At 40.6% G+C, this 18,682-nt stretch overlaps 1 protein-coding gene across 1 annotated transcript in view; it reads right to left on the reverse strand.

Moving 5' to 3' along the window:
* The window catches only part of LOC311054078 (nuclear pore membrane glycoprotein 210-like), a gene marked incomplete at its 3' end in the record, with an annotated part of 33,521 nt that extends 17,089 nt beyond the window's left edge, over positions 1–16,432 (reverse strand). The window contains exons 1-5 of the mRNA XM_084069958.1: positions 15,807–16,432; positions 12,044–12,183; positions 6,780–6,911; positions 2,570–2,660; positions 1,183–1,333 (exon numbers count right to left, since the gene is read on the reverse strand). Coding sequence (XP_083926084.1) covers positions 1,183–1,333; positions 2,570–2,660; positions 6,780–6,911; positions 12,044–12,183; positions 15,807–15,961 — 669 coding nt within the window. The 5' untranslated portion in view covers positions 15,962–16,432. The remainder of the gene's footprint in view (positions 1–1,182; positions 1,334–2,569; positions 2,661–6,779; positions 6,912–12,043; positions 12,184–15,806) is intronic.
* Positions 16,433–18,682: the final 2,250 nt, after the last annotated feature.

Consider the following 18,682-nt stretch of genomic DNA (forward strand, 5'->3'; position numbering starts at 1 on the left):
TGACAAAATCTTATCCAACGATAACAAAATATTCTTAGTTTTGGGTCTGAGAGGCTAAACCTCATCAAACGGTGGTCTGAGGCTCAAACGCCGAATAATAATAAGACCTTGATATAAAAAGGATTACTATAGCAAACGCTATAGCATCTTTTCAGGGAAGATGAGACTTGACATTTGACTCTTTGTTCCAAATCGTGTATGGGTAATAATTCATTGCCGTCCAATCAAAAAAACCTCTCTCTGACGAGCATGTCTTCAAATTGCAGCACATCCGCCGCACCTTGATTAAGGCACAGGTAGTGCTTCTATCGGATGGCGCCTCTCTGCCTAACAGCTGTCAAGGTTCAAGGACGTTTATCATCACATACGCATTGCTCTGACATCACAGACGAGGGCCAGAGGAGAAGGGGGCCATGTTTGTTACGCAAGCTGCAGCTATTTATAGACCTCTACTGTACGTCCCAGGAGGGCAGGCACCGCACTGGTGCTTTTATTATTTCTATTCTTGTGATGCCTCCGTCGCTTTCTAAAAATAGAACCACAAAGACCTTGTGGCCATTTATAATGTTTTACTGCTGCATCAACGTTGGTGCTCGAGTTCCACAGGAGCAAAACAAACATAGCATGTTATTATCACTGGTGGATAAAGCACTCACATTTTTTTACTTAAGTAAAAGTATCAATACTGCGATGTAGAAGTACTCTGTTACAAGTGAATGTCCGGAATTCATAATGTACTTGAGTCAAAGTACAAAAGTATTGGCATCAAAATGGATTTAAAGTACCAAAAGTAAAAGTATTCATCATGCAGAATAACCCAGTTTTCAAATGTCTAAAAATGTTTTGAAAATAGCCGATCTACAAGCTCACAATGCGTCGCATCGCGACGCATTGTGAGCTTGTAGATCGGCTATTTTCAAATGGACGAAATTTAGGGCTGATGTGGTATGTACTGTATGTTTTGTAATAATAATCAGTAATATAAGTAACTATATAAGTAACTAGTAAATAAAGTTTGGAAAAAAATGTAGTGGAGTAGAAGTAAAAAGTATTGGAAATTGGAAATACTCAAGTAAAGTCCAAATACCTCAAAATCGAACAAAAAAGTACAGTACTTGAATAAATGTAGTTAGTTACTTTCCACGACTGCTTATTATGAATTGCTAAAACAGCTTACTGTACCTTATACAGAGGCTCTTGCATTTTTGCCTTTATCTTGGCGTGACCCGTTTTCTGTCCCGACACCAAAATAATGTCCCCCTGTTTCCCAACGCGCTCCATTTCAGAGATGTAGCCGGGGGGGGTGTAGGTCGACTCGGAGAATTTAAGGACCCTTGGGAAGAAAACAAAAGATTAGAAAATGCATTACACACTCAGAGAGTGACCCACTTGCAACTGACCCCTGGAATGATTAATCACACCAGCTATAGAGTGAAACGAATAACCACCTTGAAGGTAAGAACGCACAATGCCATACAACTTTGATTAACCCATTAAGACCGGGAACGCGTCCGTGTCATTTTAGATTTGAGCTGTAACCATTATTTTAGACTTTTGGCTATTCAAAAATAGCAGATTTACAAGCTCATAGCGCGGCACAGAGTGCTACGAGCTTGTAGATCTGCATTTTTTTGGGGGAAAAATCATGAACATTTGTGCAAATCTTTGAATATATATATGTTTTTTAAGCGAACATTTGTAGCTCAAGTCTTTGCTTCTGGGGGATTCTACAAATGTCTTCTAAATCCGAACAGGTTTTTGGATAAAAAACGTATGTTGTCTCAAACTTTTTTCATGTCAAGGACCCCCAAAATGCGGACCCCCATCTCAAAATATATTGTTCCAGGGACCCCTCAGAAGCAAAGATTTGAGTTACAAATGTTCGCTTTAAAAAAATATATATATCAACAGGTTTCCTAGGGCATTGTGGGCATCACTTCCTGTCGATTTGATCCCTGATACCTGATCAAATGAACAGGAAGTGATGCCCACAAAGCTCTAGGAAACGTGTGGATATACGTATACATATATTCAAAGATTTGCAAAAAAGAAATCACGATTTTTCGGTGCCGTGCTATGAGTTTGTATATCTGCTATTTTTTAATAGCCAAATAAATCTAAAAATGACACAGATTCTTTCCCGGTCTAAATGGGTTAAATAATCACTATATCAATTATTCTCAACCTTTTTGTAATTTCAAGGACTTCCAGTTTGATATGCTTTAACCCCCCCCCCCCATGTGAAGCAAATATTTACCTCTGCGACCCCAATCTACACTGCAACACCCTCAGTGTTAATTTAACTCTGGGTCCCATTTGGTTTCATTTGTACACTCTCAGAGGGTCCTTTTGGTTCCATCTGTACACTCTCAGTTACAGGCCCATAAGAGTCCCCATGGACCCCCCTTGATGGTATGTTCCGTTGACAACCAGGTGCACTATATCAACAGTTTCATTTGTGCAACGTTAATACATCAATTGCAATTAAGGTTCCACACTACTTCTTGGTGCCTCGGTGTGTGTGTGGTAGCTGGTGATCTACGGTTAAAGCCAATAGAGGGAAGATCACCGTATTGAGTTGTCAGAGAATCCATCCGTGTCTGCATCTTTCACTATGGTCCAATCAAACACCAGGCCTGCCAGAGTGCTGAAGATGTTGCCTGCAATGTTAGAGGAAATAGAAAAAGGACAGGGGGGTCTATCAACCACTTAAAGTTCATGTACTTCACTGACGAGCGTCCCCGTCTAGGAGGATTCTACTTAGTTCCCTTCTTCTTTTCCCTCTACACAGTTGAGAGACATATGAAGCAGAGACCCCCCCCACATATTGTATAACATTGTGTTGCAGATTAAACTTTTTCATAGATTTCATAGACTTGTTTGACAGCACTGTGTGTTGGATTCATGCTAGGAGTAGTTCACCCAAAAAATGACTTATTTTCTATCAATTACACACCCCATGAAGCCTCGAATTCATGGAGATTTTTTTAGTTTTTGTCGCATTCCTAAGCCAATAATTTGATGACTGGCGGAAAGATGCTAATGTCTCCGACAGGAGACTCAAAGTTGACCCTTTATGTCTCCTACCGGTGTCGGCGCTGGTCAAATTATTGGCTTAGGAATGCGACAAAAAATAAAAAATCTCCATGAAGTCTCTATGGGGTGTGTAATTGATAGAAAAAATGACATTTTGGGGGTGAACTATCCCTTTAATGTGACATTTAACTACTTAAACCCTCAATAGTTGACCTTTCACTCTATACTTGGTCTGCTCTTTTTTTTCCCCCTCGATACCAAACGTCTTTGCCGAAAATAGCCGATCGCACAAAGATTTGGCTTGCCCCCTGTAGTAACGCTCAGTCTGAAGAAGAGCATGGGCTCCAAACGTCACTCTTGATTCAAATAAAATAACTGACTAACTTGGGACAACAGTGTGCGGCTCAACTTTGTACTCAAGAGGTCGGATGTAAACAGCTACTTTTTGATACCGATTACAGTCTATGACATCAGTCATCTACAGTACTAGACAACCAAAATGGCAAAACACAACATTGGGTACTGTACGTGGAACCTAAAACTCAACTAATTGGTGGTAGGGTCCAGCCGTTATTCAGCCAGTTCTTTATGGAAGGCCGTAATGGAGCTAGTCGACTATTTCTTTATACTCTGTAGCAGTTATGTGGAGCGGGTTATCAGCAAGCCTTAAGACTTATCCATACAGCCTTTGAATCCACAACACTCATGCCATATCACTATATTGCGATATCCAAATCCCAAACAAAGCCGATATAATATTGATACACTGTATTGCCAAATCCAGCCTTATCGCGAGGCATGCCAGGCCTCCATCCTGTACCCAGTGTACAGGCCTTCCAATCCTCCTCAGAGTCACTCAACCGCCCCGGTGTCCTTTCTACATGATAATAATACTGGGTTATTACTGTATAATGGCACTGTGTAATATAATTCTCAAACCAGTCTGTGCATGCCATCGATAATGGAGCTCATGAAGTCTTCATTATAATTCTTTTAGTATTTGCCTGCGTTAACTCTTCTCCAGTGGGATCTACGGGTGCATTATTTGCATAACTACTGCAGTAACCTTTCAAAGTGATGATTGAGAGATAACCCCGGGCAGCTTTTCTTTTTACCCCTCAGGCAGGGCTGGGAGTTGGCTCTCTATTTGTTCTGTCCCACTGCTTCCAGTTATGGCAGACACATACTTAGCTAATGAGCTGTAGCACACGACTTCTTTCTCTCTACGATGGCTGGCCCCCGAGGCCCCGCGTTTTGTTTGCGTTTGCCTTGGCCCTAAACGTATACTTTGAATTTCGTCGGATGAAGGTAGAGGCGCAAATCCCATCATAAAAGAGGTCTTGCTTCAGCTAATTCAATTCAACTGCCAGAGGCAGTAAAAAGGCAAGTGTTTGTTGTCACCTAGCCTAAGCCCCAGACACCACGCTGGTGGAAGTGTTTATTTAGCGGTGTGTGCGTTAGGATCGGTCATGTCTTTTGTGTCGTGGCTCTGTAGCGTGTAGTCTTGTTATGATCCGTCTGTCCCGGGGGCTTATCTACACAAACCACTGGACCGATCAGCGCCGAGTTTATTGAGCAGCCTGCCCAGTATAAAGAACCTCCATGCATTGCGTGGTGCACGCCATGTTATGTTTTAAACATTTTTTAAAAATATTTAACTTTCTTTTTATAATGGAAATGGTGGTTGGACCGGGTTTGAACCTTGCCCAAATATAGTCAAAGTCTCATACAAGTACATTGGAAATTGTATGAATGCATTTCTTTTTCTGCATTAATAGCCTTTATTGGCAACGACAGTGGAGAGAGAAAGGAAATGTGGAGAGAGAGAGAGTACGCCAGTAAGGGGAATGACATTCCACACATGTCCATCATTTGACCTGTCCGTGAATCGAACCGTGGGGCTGGTTGATAAGAGAATTGTGCCCTAAGCATTTCGGTTATCAGGTTGCCCTGTGTGAATGTGTTTATTATTGATTTTATTTCTCTGCAGCCTATGTCTCCTACCCCCCCCACACCTCCACCTCCAACACATGGCACTCAGTTTACACCCATATTTACACTCAAAAAGGACCACAATGGAAATGTGCTCTCAAGCCGCTGTGTGTGTCTTATCCTTCGGACAGATAAGTACAAATTCATTTGGGATATATATCTGATATTGTCCACATCGCCTAGCCCAACCTCGGGATACATGGACGAATGTGTGGTGGAATTAAGATGGACACAGTGACACGGCACGAAGCGTCAGGTTATCAGCTTGCCTGGCGGAGCCGGGGTTATTGTGCCGACATTATCAGTGTGTGTAGGTTTGGGTATCCAGCATTGGCCGGGGTTATGGCGTGGTCTTTTAATCTTTATCTCAGTTGCTTGGTATTGTGTTGACAACATGTCGCATCCTGAATGCAGTGGTGTAAAGTAACTTAAGTACATTTACTTAAGTACTGTACTTAACCCATTAAGACCTGAGGCTGCTTCTAAACATTTTCTAAATCCTAACAGTTTTTTGGAAATATAAAAAAAATAATTTTCACGATTTTTCAAAAATAGCAGATCTACAAGCCCGAGCTTGTATATCTGCTATTTTTTAATAGCCAAAGACATCTAAAGTGACACAGATGCGTTCCAGGTATCAATGGATTAAGTACAATGTTGAGGTATTTGTACTTTACTTGAGTATTTCCAATTTCAAATACTTTTACTTCTACTCCACTACATCTCACAGGCAAATAATGTACTTTTACTCCACTACAATTATTTGGAAACTTAAGTTAAAAGATACTTTTCGGATATAAATTATGATATTATAAAACATACATTAACCACTTTAGCCCTATTTTATACCTAGGCTATAACATTTTTGTAGTTTCTTGTAGATCTTGTAGATTTCTCGTAGAGCTCGTAGATCTGCTATTTTCAAACATTTTAGTATTTTCTGTATTTTCAAACATTTTAGTACTTTTACTTTTGGTACTTTAAGTACATTTTGATGCCATACTTTTGTACTTTTACTCAAGTCAATTTTGAATTCTGGACTTTTACTTGTAACAGAGTACTTCTATATTGCAGTATTGATACTTTTACTTAAGTAAAACATTTGAGTTCTTTTTCCACCACTGCCTGAATGTACAGTCTATATATGGGCAAATATACTGTATATGGGTAGATATGCCCATATTATGGGCATCTGCCTGCCCGCCCACTAAAACTTGATTTTCTTTTTTGCTCAATTTGTGTTTTATGGCATGTATGATGATGATGTATTTCGTTTGTTTGCGGCAAACATTTATTATATATACACAAATAAAATAAAAAACACTAACAGTGTTATTGAGTGCACATATACAGTAGGGGTGTGCCGATATATCGTCCCGCGATATATCGCGATACATTTTCGCGACGATATGTATCGTTTTTTTTTTTTTTTTTTGCAATCATAATAATCAGGCATGCAAACGGCCCCGAAGTGAAAAGAGTGACAACATGTTTTTTTTCGGGTCAGGTGTCATACTATTTGGATTCAAAACGGCTATTGTAGCTGAAAAGCTACAAGTTTGCATGTCTGAATAATGCAAAAACAGAATTATTTGTTTGCATTTTCTTTTTTTCTCCTCCATATATTTTCATAATAAAAAAAGTGCGTATCGTATCGTATCGAAATCGTATCGAAGTTGTGAGCCAAATATCGTATCGTATCGTTTAGTGAAATTAGTGTATCGGCACACCCCTAATATACAGTACTGTACCTTCAGCATCCTTTGCATGGATTTTCAGAACCAGAGGGGAGTCTTCCAAATGCAGTTCTCTGGTGGTGGACACTATGTGGATCTCACTGATGGTGTCCACGATGGCATCACAGCGCAGCACCTGCCCTGTAACTGCAAATGAGAGAACGTAGGCGTCATGGGCATGGCACATTTAAAAATAAAACACACCCTGGACAACGCTTGACAGTAAAAAAAAAAAAAACAATCTCCTGCCAGGTCTCTGATTGTGTCTCTCTTGTGGTTTGTGCAGCGCTGGTGTGCAGGGCTGAGATGACAAAGAGTGGGGGCCCTTTGCGGAAGGTGTTTACACAGCGTGTGGTTACCTACCTACTGCCTCCATTGTTTAACCCTTTAAGACCTGAGGCGATTCTTTAAAATGTTTTCTAAATCCCAACAGTTTTTTGAAAAAATATAAAAAAAAAAAAAAAAAATTTCACGGTTTTTCAAAAATAGCAGATCTACAAGCTCATAGCGCGGCACTCGGTGCCGCGCTATGAGCTTGTATATCTGCTATTTTTGAATAGCCAAAGACATCTAAAGTGACACAGATGCGTTCCAGGTATCAATGGGTTAACATGCTCACACATTGGCACATTAACCAGTGTGGCAGCAGTATTAAGGGACAGAGCAGCTGCCACACACCAATGAGAAATGGACGTGAATATTTTATGTGAATATTTTAGGATATATGTAGGGCTGTCACGATTACAAATTTAAGTTGACGATTAATTGACAGTCAAATAATTGCGATTAAGGATTTAATTGTGTGTTTGGCATTGAACAGTGGAACATACAGTATGAATAGAAAATACATTTCTGTTTGCATTTTAGGCTTCGTAATCAAAAAATTGCACAGGGCAGATAACTTAAATATACAAAGAAATTATTGACATATTTAATAATTCTACGCATTTAAAAATAGCATAAATAGCAGATCTACAACTTTACAACGCGTCACGAAGTGACGCGTTGTAAAATTGTAGATCTGCTATTTATGCTTTTTTTTATACATGGAAACGATTATAATTGTGACAGGCCTACCAATATGATCCCATAGGCTGGTAGTTTGACACCCCTGCTTTACAAGATCAACAACTTCCTGGAACTTTGTAAAGTTCCAGGAAGTAGTTTTTCCACCCAAAGTAGTTTTTCGACCTGATAAAAAGGCAATTATGAAAAGCGTGACCGGGTTGGCACCAGATGTGACCCAGAAGAATGGTCACATTCTCGTATGACTATGCATGCATGGTACTTTATACATAGTTAAGTCGGGTGTTTGCTGTTCAGTGCAGATTCTGAACAGCTGAACGGGCTGTTTCAAGCCACCAGGGTCCCATTAGCAGGGAACAAAGAGAGGTTCAGAGAGTGGTGGTGGTTCTGGGGATATTGCAGACATTTCCTGAGCCTCTCAAAAAGTTGTTGTGAACCTTAATTATGCGGAAGGTCAGCCACCTGGCCTTTACCCCCCCCTCACCTCATTTCTCTTACTTACTGAACATCCCGCTACTTACTGCATACAGTAAGTCAGTGGTTTTCATGTCAAGGACCCCCCAAATGATATGCCTTTGCCCGTGGACCCCCATCTCAAAATGTTGTTCCAGGGACCTCCCCAGAAGCAAAGATTTGAGTTGCAAATGTTCGCTTTAAAAAATATATTTTCAAGGGTCAATTTTGCTGGGGACCCCCTGGAACTCCCCCAAGGACCCAACTTTGAGAACCAATGGCTTTGGGTGTACATAGTGTTGTATATTGTTATTATTTGGTATATTTAGCTGATTATGTGATGTATTTTTGCCCTGTATCTACAGTACTTTTTTCTTGCCCTGTATTCTAATATCTCAGGGGTCTTCAACAGGGGGGTCCGGGACGTGGACCCCTAGGGGGTCCTCAAAGTTACTACAGAGGGGCCAGGGCGCCAAATATTTGTGTGAACCCTAGCATCCCTATTCTGAGGAGAACTTTAGCCAAAAAATAGCCGATCTACAAGCTTGTAGATCGGCTATTTTTGGCAAAGAGGTTTGGTGTAGAGGGGGGAAAAAGAGCAAGCTGTGTACAGTGAAAGTAGAGCGAAAGGTCAAGTTTACCAAGTATTGACAAGTGGTTAAATGTCAGGTCCCTGCTTCATGCCTCTCTCAGCTAAGAGGTCCTTGGCCAGAAACACGTTTGAAGACCCCTGCTGTATCTTATCTGCTGTGCTGCCTTTGGCGCCTGAATTTCCCCTCGTGGGATCAATAAAGGTCTTATCTTATTTCATCTTAAACCGTCCGGAGGTCTTTGAAATGAAAAAGGTTGACAGTAAGTCACTGCAGTATAGGTCACTACCCAGGGTTCATAGCACAGGAATAAGCTCTATGCAGAGCAGCCAGCTCCATTCGATTTAGTGTAGCAGTGTTATTTTCAAGGACCCCCATAACTCTGAGAGTGTACAAATGGAACCAAATGGACCCTTAAAGGTCCATTTGGTTCCATTTGTACACTCTCAGAGTTACACACCCACCATAAGGGGCCATTTGGGAACCAAAATGGAGTGTTTCTAGTGAGCCAACATGCACGATATCAGCACCCTGACCAGAATGTAACAGAGCCTTGATTAGTAGCATTGGTAACACCTGTGAAGGAAGTAAGAAGAGGCCCAATTTATTTCCAATATGGCTGCTGTGCATAGAGCCTATTCACTTTGGATTGTGTGGCAGTAAACAAAAAGGGAGATGGAACAATGTGCACCGTTTAACCACGTACACCTTGTGTTTCTCAAACTTTTTCATGCCAAGTACCCCCAAAATGATATGCATTTGGCCACCGACCCCCATCTGAAAATATTTTGTGACTTTGTGACAGTTTTCAGCTTTAAAAACACATATGCACACATTGTCACGATTAAAATAAAATAGCAGATCTACAAGCACATAGCTATGAGCTTTTATATCTGCTATTATTGAATAGCCAACGTATAAAATATGGTGGTTAAAATGATTGTGATGCTATATTAACACATTTTGCTGGGGACCCCCTCTGTACCCCCCCCCAAAGACCCCAGGGGGTGCCCGGACTCCACTTTGAGAACCAATGCTACAGTATACTTTGTAGACCAGGGTCACCCAGGTGTCTTTAATAGCTTCACCTCCTCTCTGCACCAAATCTGTTCGTCGAAAATAGCCAATCTACCATCTCACAGCGGGTCACATTGTGAGCTTGTAGGACGGCTATTTTCTGTGAATGTTTTAGGACATTTAGGCCCGGAAAAAGGACGCGAGGGTTCAAGTGGCGGTTAACCCATTCAATCCGGGAACGCATACAGTGTCATTTTAGATTTTTAGCTATAACCATTATTTCATATTTTGGGCTAAGTATTCAAAAAATAGCAGATCTGCAAGCTCATAGCGCGACTACGAACTTGTAGATTGCTATTTTTTGGGAGAAATCGTGAAAATGTGTGCAAATCTTTGAATACACACGTTTTTTAAAGCAAACATTTTAAAACTCAAATCTTTGCTTCTGGCGGATTCTACAAATGTCTTCTAAATCCTTATGTTGCTATAATATCAGTGGTTCTCAAACCTTCTCATGTCAAGGACCACCCAAAAGTATTTTGCAGCGGACCCCCATATAAAAATATTTTATTCCAGGGACCCCCGTGCAGAAGCAAAGATTTGACTTAAAAATGTATGTACATATATTCAAAGATTTGCACAAATTTTACGATTTAATTTTTTCAAAAATAGCAGATCTACAAGCTTATCTACAAGCCGCGCTACGAGCTAGTATATCTGCTATTTTTGAATAGCCAAAGAAATGTTGAAATGACACAGACGCGTTCCTGGGTTGAATGGGTTACAGTCAAAACAGCATTGTCTCGTGTGCTGCTGCCAACAACCAGTGTTGCCAGATTCTGTGAGAGAAACAAGCAACCAGGTCTAGGAAAACCAGCCCAAAAGAAGCGACTATGAGCCACACGAGCACTTTAACATACTGTATACATCAGCTATTTGAAAATAGCAGATCTACAAGCTCACAACGCGTCGCGATGCGACGCGTTGTGAGCTTGTAGATCGGCTATTTTCAAATAAAATCTTGCGGGGGAAATTATAATAAGCAGATCTGGCAACCCCTGCCAACAACAGCTGGAGATGCCAGTGTGTCTGTCGGCATACAACAGCTGCCACGACCTGCAGAACAATATGCAGTCAGTGTTGTACATCGTTATAGGGAAAGGGCCATGAATTGTGCAACAGAACTATTATACACAGTCGTTTCAACATCACTCAAAAGAGTTTAAAGAGGATTTGGCAACACTAACGATGCAATGTTGTGCATATTGTATTGTATAAATGGTTTGATCCTTTTCAACTTGCCTTTTCCAAATTCAAAACAGTTCACGGTGCGAACAAGTGTTATTAACTTTCAACCTGACTGTGGGAAGGCCCTACCTGAGGCTATCTATCCCACGAGCTGATTCTGTAGCGGGTTTTTAAATCACTTCTAAAAACACACCTGTTCATAAAAGCACCTTCTGTAAATCACCTTATCTGTGCCGCATTTATCTCTTCAATCTCTCTTGTTTTATTCTTGCTAGAATTAGTTTTTGCACTTTTCTCTTATCTTTTAAATTGTGTCGTTTCATCTGATAATCTTTTTTTTAATGTAATTCTAATTTGTTCCAGTTTTGTCAAACAAAAGAAGTTCAGTTATGAATACAGTTATCAAGCCATTCAACCCAGGAACGCATCCGTGTTATTTTAGATTTCTTTTGGCTATTCAAAAATAAGCCAAAAGAATAGCGCATTCTGCGCCCACGCTATGAGCTATCTGCTATTTTTGAAAAATCTCATTTTGTGCAAATCTTCGAATATATACATTTTTTAAGCGAACATTTGTCACTCAAATCTTTGCTTCTAGAGGTCCCACTCATTGGAACAAAATAGTTTACAAATGTTATCTTTAAAATATATATATATTTATATATATACATATACATATACATATATATACATATACATATACATATATATACATATACATATATATATATATATATATATATATATATATATATATTCAAAGATTTGCACAAATGTTCATGAAAAAAAATAGCAGATCTACAAGCTCATAGCGCGGCACTCGGTGCCGCGCTATGAGCTTGTATATCTGCTATTTTTGAATAGCCAAAGACATCTAAAATGACAAGAGATACATTCCCAGTCTTAATACAGTACTTTTTTTCGCCCTGGTTTGTCTGTACTTACCAACATCTTCAGCTTGGATGATGCTGGTCAGTCTGGTAGGCTGGGTGGAGTAGACCTGGAGGACAGCCGTCTGGGAGCAGTCTGTGTTGCTGTCTACGGCTATGGGCTGAATGCTGGCTACCTCTGGTCTAGTGGATGACCTGGGAAGATGATTACCACACTGATGAATACATTGTAAAAACTCACTCAGGAAATCAAAAGACAGATTTGTCGTCAACTATATTTTTTATTTCAGCTAACAAATAAAATAAATATGGCCGTTGACCCATTAAGACCGGGAACGCATCTGTGTGTAATTTTTGGATTCCTTTGGCTATTCAAAAATAGCAGATATACAAGCTCATAGCGCGGCACCGAGTGCCTTTGATTAGCCCAAAGAAATCTTAAAATGACACAGATGCGTTCCCGGTCTTAATGGGTTAAGCAGTGATTCGGGGGATCAAACCAACATGGACAATTAAATTAAGAGTTGAAAAAGCTGGGCAGGATCTTAGACCTACAGTAGATCACTGGATCTCAATGTCGGATCCCCGGGGACCCTTAAGGGGGACTCTCAGGGTTCCGTGAGGGGGTTCTAAATCGACCCTAACAAGTCTGTAACTCTGACAGTATACAACTGGGTCCATTTGGTTCCATTTGTATATAATACTGTCAGAGTTAAGGGGTGTCCTTGAAATGTAAAAGTTTGAGAAACACTGTGCCAGGCAGCAACACTATCACCTCCTACTGTTCATTTAAAATGCCAGTGGAAAACATGACAGGCAAGTGGTCTTTCTTGAGCCCGGGTGCGAGGGCTAACGCTGTTCACTCAGCAGTCAGCACCAATGCACCATCCAAGTTGCATTTGCGTTAGGGTGGGAATCAATTAACCCTTTAAAACATGGCCTGGACCGCTGGCGTAGCAGTCCAGGCACCTAGGCTCAGTGTAGCCTGACAGCGTGTCGCGGGTTTGAGTCCCGATCCCGGCGGCCTTTGCTGCATGTCATTCCCCATCTCTCTCCCCATTTCCTGTCAGCCTACTGTCCTATCAATAAAGGCATAAAAAGCCCCCAAAGAAAACTTTTTTAAAAAAAAGAAAATATATATATATATATACACAGAGAGAGCGAAATCTCTTAGTATTTAGAACAGTGGCTCTCAAAAATAGCAGATATACAAGTTCACAGCTCGTGACCGTCACTTCGTGCCGTGCTGCGAGCTTGTACATCTGCTATTTTAGAAATGTTTTGAAAAATATTGAAAAGTTTGAAACATTTAGATTTTTTTTAGACACAAATCTTCTGTGGGTCCCTGGCACAAAACATTTTCAGATGGGGGTTCGTGGCCAAATGCATGTCATTTTGGGGGTCCTAGGCACGAAACAGTTTGAGAACTACTGATTTAGAAGGCATTTGTGGAATCGGGTCTCAGGTCCCAGGTCTCAATGGGTTAATCTATTTCAAATTAGCTTTGTTTCTACATGTAGTCAGTTGACATGGTCATTCACTAGGTCAGTGGTTTTCAACCTTTTTCATGCCAAGGACCCCTAAATTGATTTACATTTGGCCGCGGACCCCCATTTGAAAATGTTTGTGCCAGGGACCGCCAGAAGCAAAGATATCAGTTAATTTTCGCTTAAAAAAAAATACAAATATTCAAAGATATGCACACTTTCTCAAGGTTTTTCAAAAATAGCAGATCTACAAGCTCATAGCGCAGCACTCGGTGCCGCACAATGAGCTTGTATATCTGCTATTTTTGAATAGCCAAAGCTAAGTGGTTAGCTTAGTTATGATTGTGACGCTACTAACTCATTTTGCTGGGGACCCCCTGGTACTCCCTCAAGGACCACTGGTGGTCCCCGGACCACTGGTTGAAACCCACTGCACTATAGGTGATGCTAGGGATCCTAGAAATGAAGCTGCAGCCTCGTGACAGCACTGCAGGAACATGTGAAGTTCATTGGTCAATATCTTCCAACATAAATAAGACATCAACAAGCTGTGTGTCCGCGTTGATACAATCAAATGGGAAGTGGGAAGTCTGGGAACCCATTCGGTTAAAAAATATAAAATAAAATCTGTCTTTACTCTTGAGAGATTAGTTCTGATAAGCTTGATCCACAGAAGATCTGGAAGCAATCAGTGCTACGGTTTGCCACGGTTTAGGAGAAAATTGAAAATGGCACAAAATCTAAGTAGTTCTCGAGGCACATTTAAAGAGTGAAGACAGATTCTGTAATGGCAAGTGTTATGTGAATCAATCAATACCCACAGGGTATGAGTTATGACTTTTCTCTGAATCTATATTTTGACATTTAATCATAGCGCCCCCATCAGGCCGATATGGGTCATACTCGTGTCAAAGTAAGTGGCACACAGACTTCCATATCATTGACGAAAATGTCATCATGTCTCAACCATTTACTGAACCATATCTCACAGAAACTCACAAAACCACGACAGACAGAGTGAGGGAGCCAAAACCAACACAAACAATAGGGGTTCTTTCAGGCTCTTCAGGCCTATTATTATAACCAAATAAGTCACACATAAAGCCAATAATGCTGACTTTTGTTTAAGTTTCATACATTTCCAGGGGGTATACACAATATTGGCCAGAGTGAGCATGATTCCACTACAGTATAGTGATTTGTTGTCGGCCATGTGGCCTCACATGCCCCGCATGAAATATGAGAGCTCAAGTCCGGTTTCGTTTTCCATGGGGAAGGAGTCAAATCAGGACAGCAGCATGCAGGCAGCAGCATGCAGCCCAGACAGGCTGTGTTTGTGTGCATACCGCGGCGCTTTCATTTTGTCACGGATGAACTTCAACCTGGTGTTGGCACTTTCTCCATTTACGGCCCGTACATCTACATAAACGTTCAGATTTGAAATATAAAGGGCTTACCCCATGGCCACGGATGTTACAATTATGTACGGGCCCGCGGAAGTACCCGTATCTTCCGTATTGTTCAATAAAAAGCATTTTAATCCGATCGATGGCCATTTACTCCGTTCTTTCGCCATATGCTTTCAACACCGCGACCCTATTGGTTGGGAGGTGTACTGCACTCTGATACATTATAACTGTTAGAAAATGGCCATCGATCGGATTAAAATGCTTTTTATTGAATACTACGTTAGATACAGGTACTTCTGAAGGCCCGAACATAATTGTAACATCAGTGGCCATAGGGTAAGCACTTTATATTTCGAATCTGAACGTTTATGTAGATGTGCGGGCCGTGATTGGAGAAAGTGCAAACACTATGTTGAAGTTTATCCATGACTGTCATGATATGACGTGTGTCATGTTTCAGGGCTAATGCGGTTTGAAAATCTCACGCTTTTCATGTTTTTTGTAATGTACTGTCAGTTATATTTTTATGCCGTTTTATCGCTCACACGTATAGAACTTTTACCAACTCTGTCTGTTTCTAAAAATGTTGAGAATACATTCGACTCGACTTGTGTCTGGGAATTTTTATTGGTCTGGGCTTCTTACATCTGGTGTGGTGGCGCCGCCGAAAAAAAATAGAAGATCTGCAAGCTCACAAAGCGTCGCGGTAGTGACGCGTTGTGAGCTTGTAGATCTGCTATTTTCCCCTCATCAGCTAAAGCACTTACCATGTGTAGCAAACCTTCAGCCGCCTCCAGTGTGACGTTTATTCTGGTGCTTCTGGCTTTTTATTTTTCTATTTTATTATTGTCATTATTATTTTTATTTTATTGTGGCAATATTATTTTTTATAATTTTTAATATTTTTTTTGGTGGTACTTACCATCTGTAGCAACCTTCAGTCGCCTCCAGTGTGAAGTTTATTCTGGTGCTTCTAGCCAGCGGCAGCAACACTTTGGGAACGTTTAGCTTCGAGGCGACACCGGTGTGACCGAACATCAATGTGACCCATATTAATACTTTAATAATAACCGCCATGGCCCAGGTTTTAAACTTCAACAGTCAAGATCAATGTCAGTGACAGCAGCCTAGAAACAAACAAACCCCGGATGGATGAATGAAACTGTGTGGTTCCCCCTTAGACAGACTAATACTAAACTTCCTCCATACAGACGATAGATTCGCGCGCCCCGCCGCGAGTTGAACCACGGTAGTAGGAGGTACAGTAGGCGTTCACATGTACGCGTTAATACTATGATCACCCGGTGTGAAATATGATCTCTTATTTAAGTTAGTGAATAAAATGAGCAGAGCAGCACACTCATCATGATGATGATGCACCGGCTGACTGCCTCCTCTTAACGCGTGCTCTTCAAAATAAAATCCTTCTTCCTTGTTGTCGATATTTCATCAAAATTTGTCACACCGTTCGGTTAAATTAAATGAGCTATGTATTCATACATAAAGTTGTAGAATATTATTTCCTATTTCCTCGTGCGTATGCACTGTCTGACAAGTACCGGCCGCGCTTACTAACGGTAATTGGAGTTCGAGCGCTGCATGCTGGGAATTGAAGTTTAAACGTCACTGGAAACGGGGCTGCATGGGCGACTGTTGATGACGAGCGTCATTAAAAAGAAACTATTGTCTTGTCTGTCCATATATGGACTTGAGCTGTCATAGAATAGAATATAGAGTATAATAGAATAGAATAGAATAGCATAGAGAACCACATTGGAAAGTAATATTTACGTTATCCTCTGTATGATTTATTGTGTGTGTACAGTATATTGTTATTAATGTTTTACCTTAATAAATTCAGTCAATAAATAGGCAAGGCCAGGCAAGTTTATTTGTAAAGCACATTTAAACAACAAGCCAATTCAATGTGCTTTACATAAAACATCCAGCAAAATAAACACATTTAAAAGGGCATTTGAATTAGGTCAAAATGGAAAGGAAAAGAGGTTAAAACAGAGAAATGAACTTGAACTTGAGCAGAATAATACAGCCCTTAGCACAGAAGATGGTCCTCCTTTGAAGCCTCAGTCTCTTCCATGTGATTTGGCTGTTGGTTGAATCATTCACAAGTGGATCAGGTCTGGATCAGATATTACTTAGATTGTATGGTGAATAATTAACTGTACCAGTGACAGTCAGAATATGCCACTTGGCTGACACATAAATGGGCATAATGAATATTTGATTTACAATTACACACACACACACACACACACACACACACACACACACACACACACACACACACACACACACACACACACACACACACACACACACACACACACAAAAGACCCCCTTCATAGTTTGCCACTAATATTTGGGGTCTCTAGACAGAGGCAGGCACTCTAACAGGTAGTCAAGCATCTGCAATGCACCCATTTCCACCCCTAGGTGTCAGTGACGGCTATCTGTGCGTTTGTCCAGAGACAGAGGGGGTGAATGGTATGAGTATGACAATATATGACATAGTCATAGCCTACTGTACAGACTGGGAAACTGCAATATGAGAAATTAGTTTATGTTTGGTTGCTCGTCGTGTCCACTTCTTGGAGTCACACGTTTGCTAAGTATATGAGTAGTGCACTGGTTTTAAAAGTGGGGTCCGGCCTCCGGGGACCCTCAGGGGTCCTTTATAGCCTTCCAGGTGGGTGTCCCCAGCAAAATGAAGAACATTTTTTAACACTCGAACCCCATTTTATTTTTCAGCTATTCAAAAATAGCCGATCTACAAGCTCACAACACCTTCCGAAGCGATGATCGGCTTTTTTTTATGTTGACAAACCTTGACAAATCTTCTCTCATGGGGGTCCATGGCACAAAATCTTTTCAAATGGGGGTCTGTAGCCAAATGCATATCAATATGTGGGGGTTCTTGACAAGTAAAAATGTTTGAGAACCACTGGACTATAGAGCAAAGAATACTTGCAGTTCCATCAGATGAAGAGGGGACATTTCATCAAATCCATTTCAATACCATAGGAATAGGATGATATAAACATGAACATAGCATAGGGTTACGTACAGGACATTATGGCTGTAAAGGAATGTAATGACCACATATTTGGCTATGTCCTGGCACACAAAGGAGCATGATGCAATCAAGAACAAACAATTCATCCCCAATTTAATATGACATCATTGCCTGGCATTAACAATTGGTCCCGACTCACGAGCAGAAATATGGTCCGTTACCAAGATTGTGAATCCTTGTATTCTCTTTGATCTCGTTACAAGGATGTTCATCCCAGACTGTTTTCCTGGACGCAGAGAAATGCATTGCATAGCTTGATTAGAAAAGCTTGTTTTGGAGTGTTTTACAATACATAATGCCTCTTTGAGCCAAAGGTGACATAGTGTATTACTCAGCATTGCCAATGATAGCACAGCATTGACAGTAAGCAGTGCATGTGTTCTCCAATTGTGGAAAGTAACCAAGTTCATTTACTCAAGTACTGTTCTTAAGTACAATTATGAGGTATTTTTTACTTTGCTGAAGTATTTACAATTTTCAGTACTTTTACTTCTACTCCATTACATCTCAGAGGCAAATATTGTACTTTTTACTCCACTACAATTATTTGAAAACTTTAGTTACTTGTTTCTTTGCAAATATCAATTATTATGTTATAAAATTAACCACTTCAGCCCTATTTTATACCTAGGCTATTTAAAAATAGCCGATCTACAAGCTCACAACGCGTCGACGCGTTGTGAACTTGTAGATCTGCTATTTTC

This window comes from Gymnoscopelus microlampas (genome assembly GCF_963454915.1).
Source record: "Gymnoscopelus microlampas genome assembly, chromosome: 10".
Classification (NCBI taxonomy): Eukaryota; Metazoa; Chordata; class Actinopteri; order Myctophiformes; family Myctophidae; genus Gymnoscopelus; species Gymnoscopelus microlampas.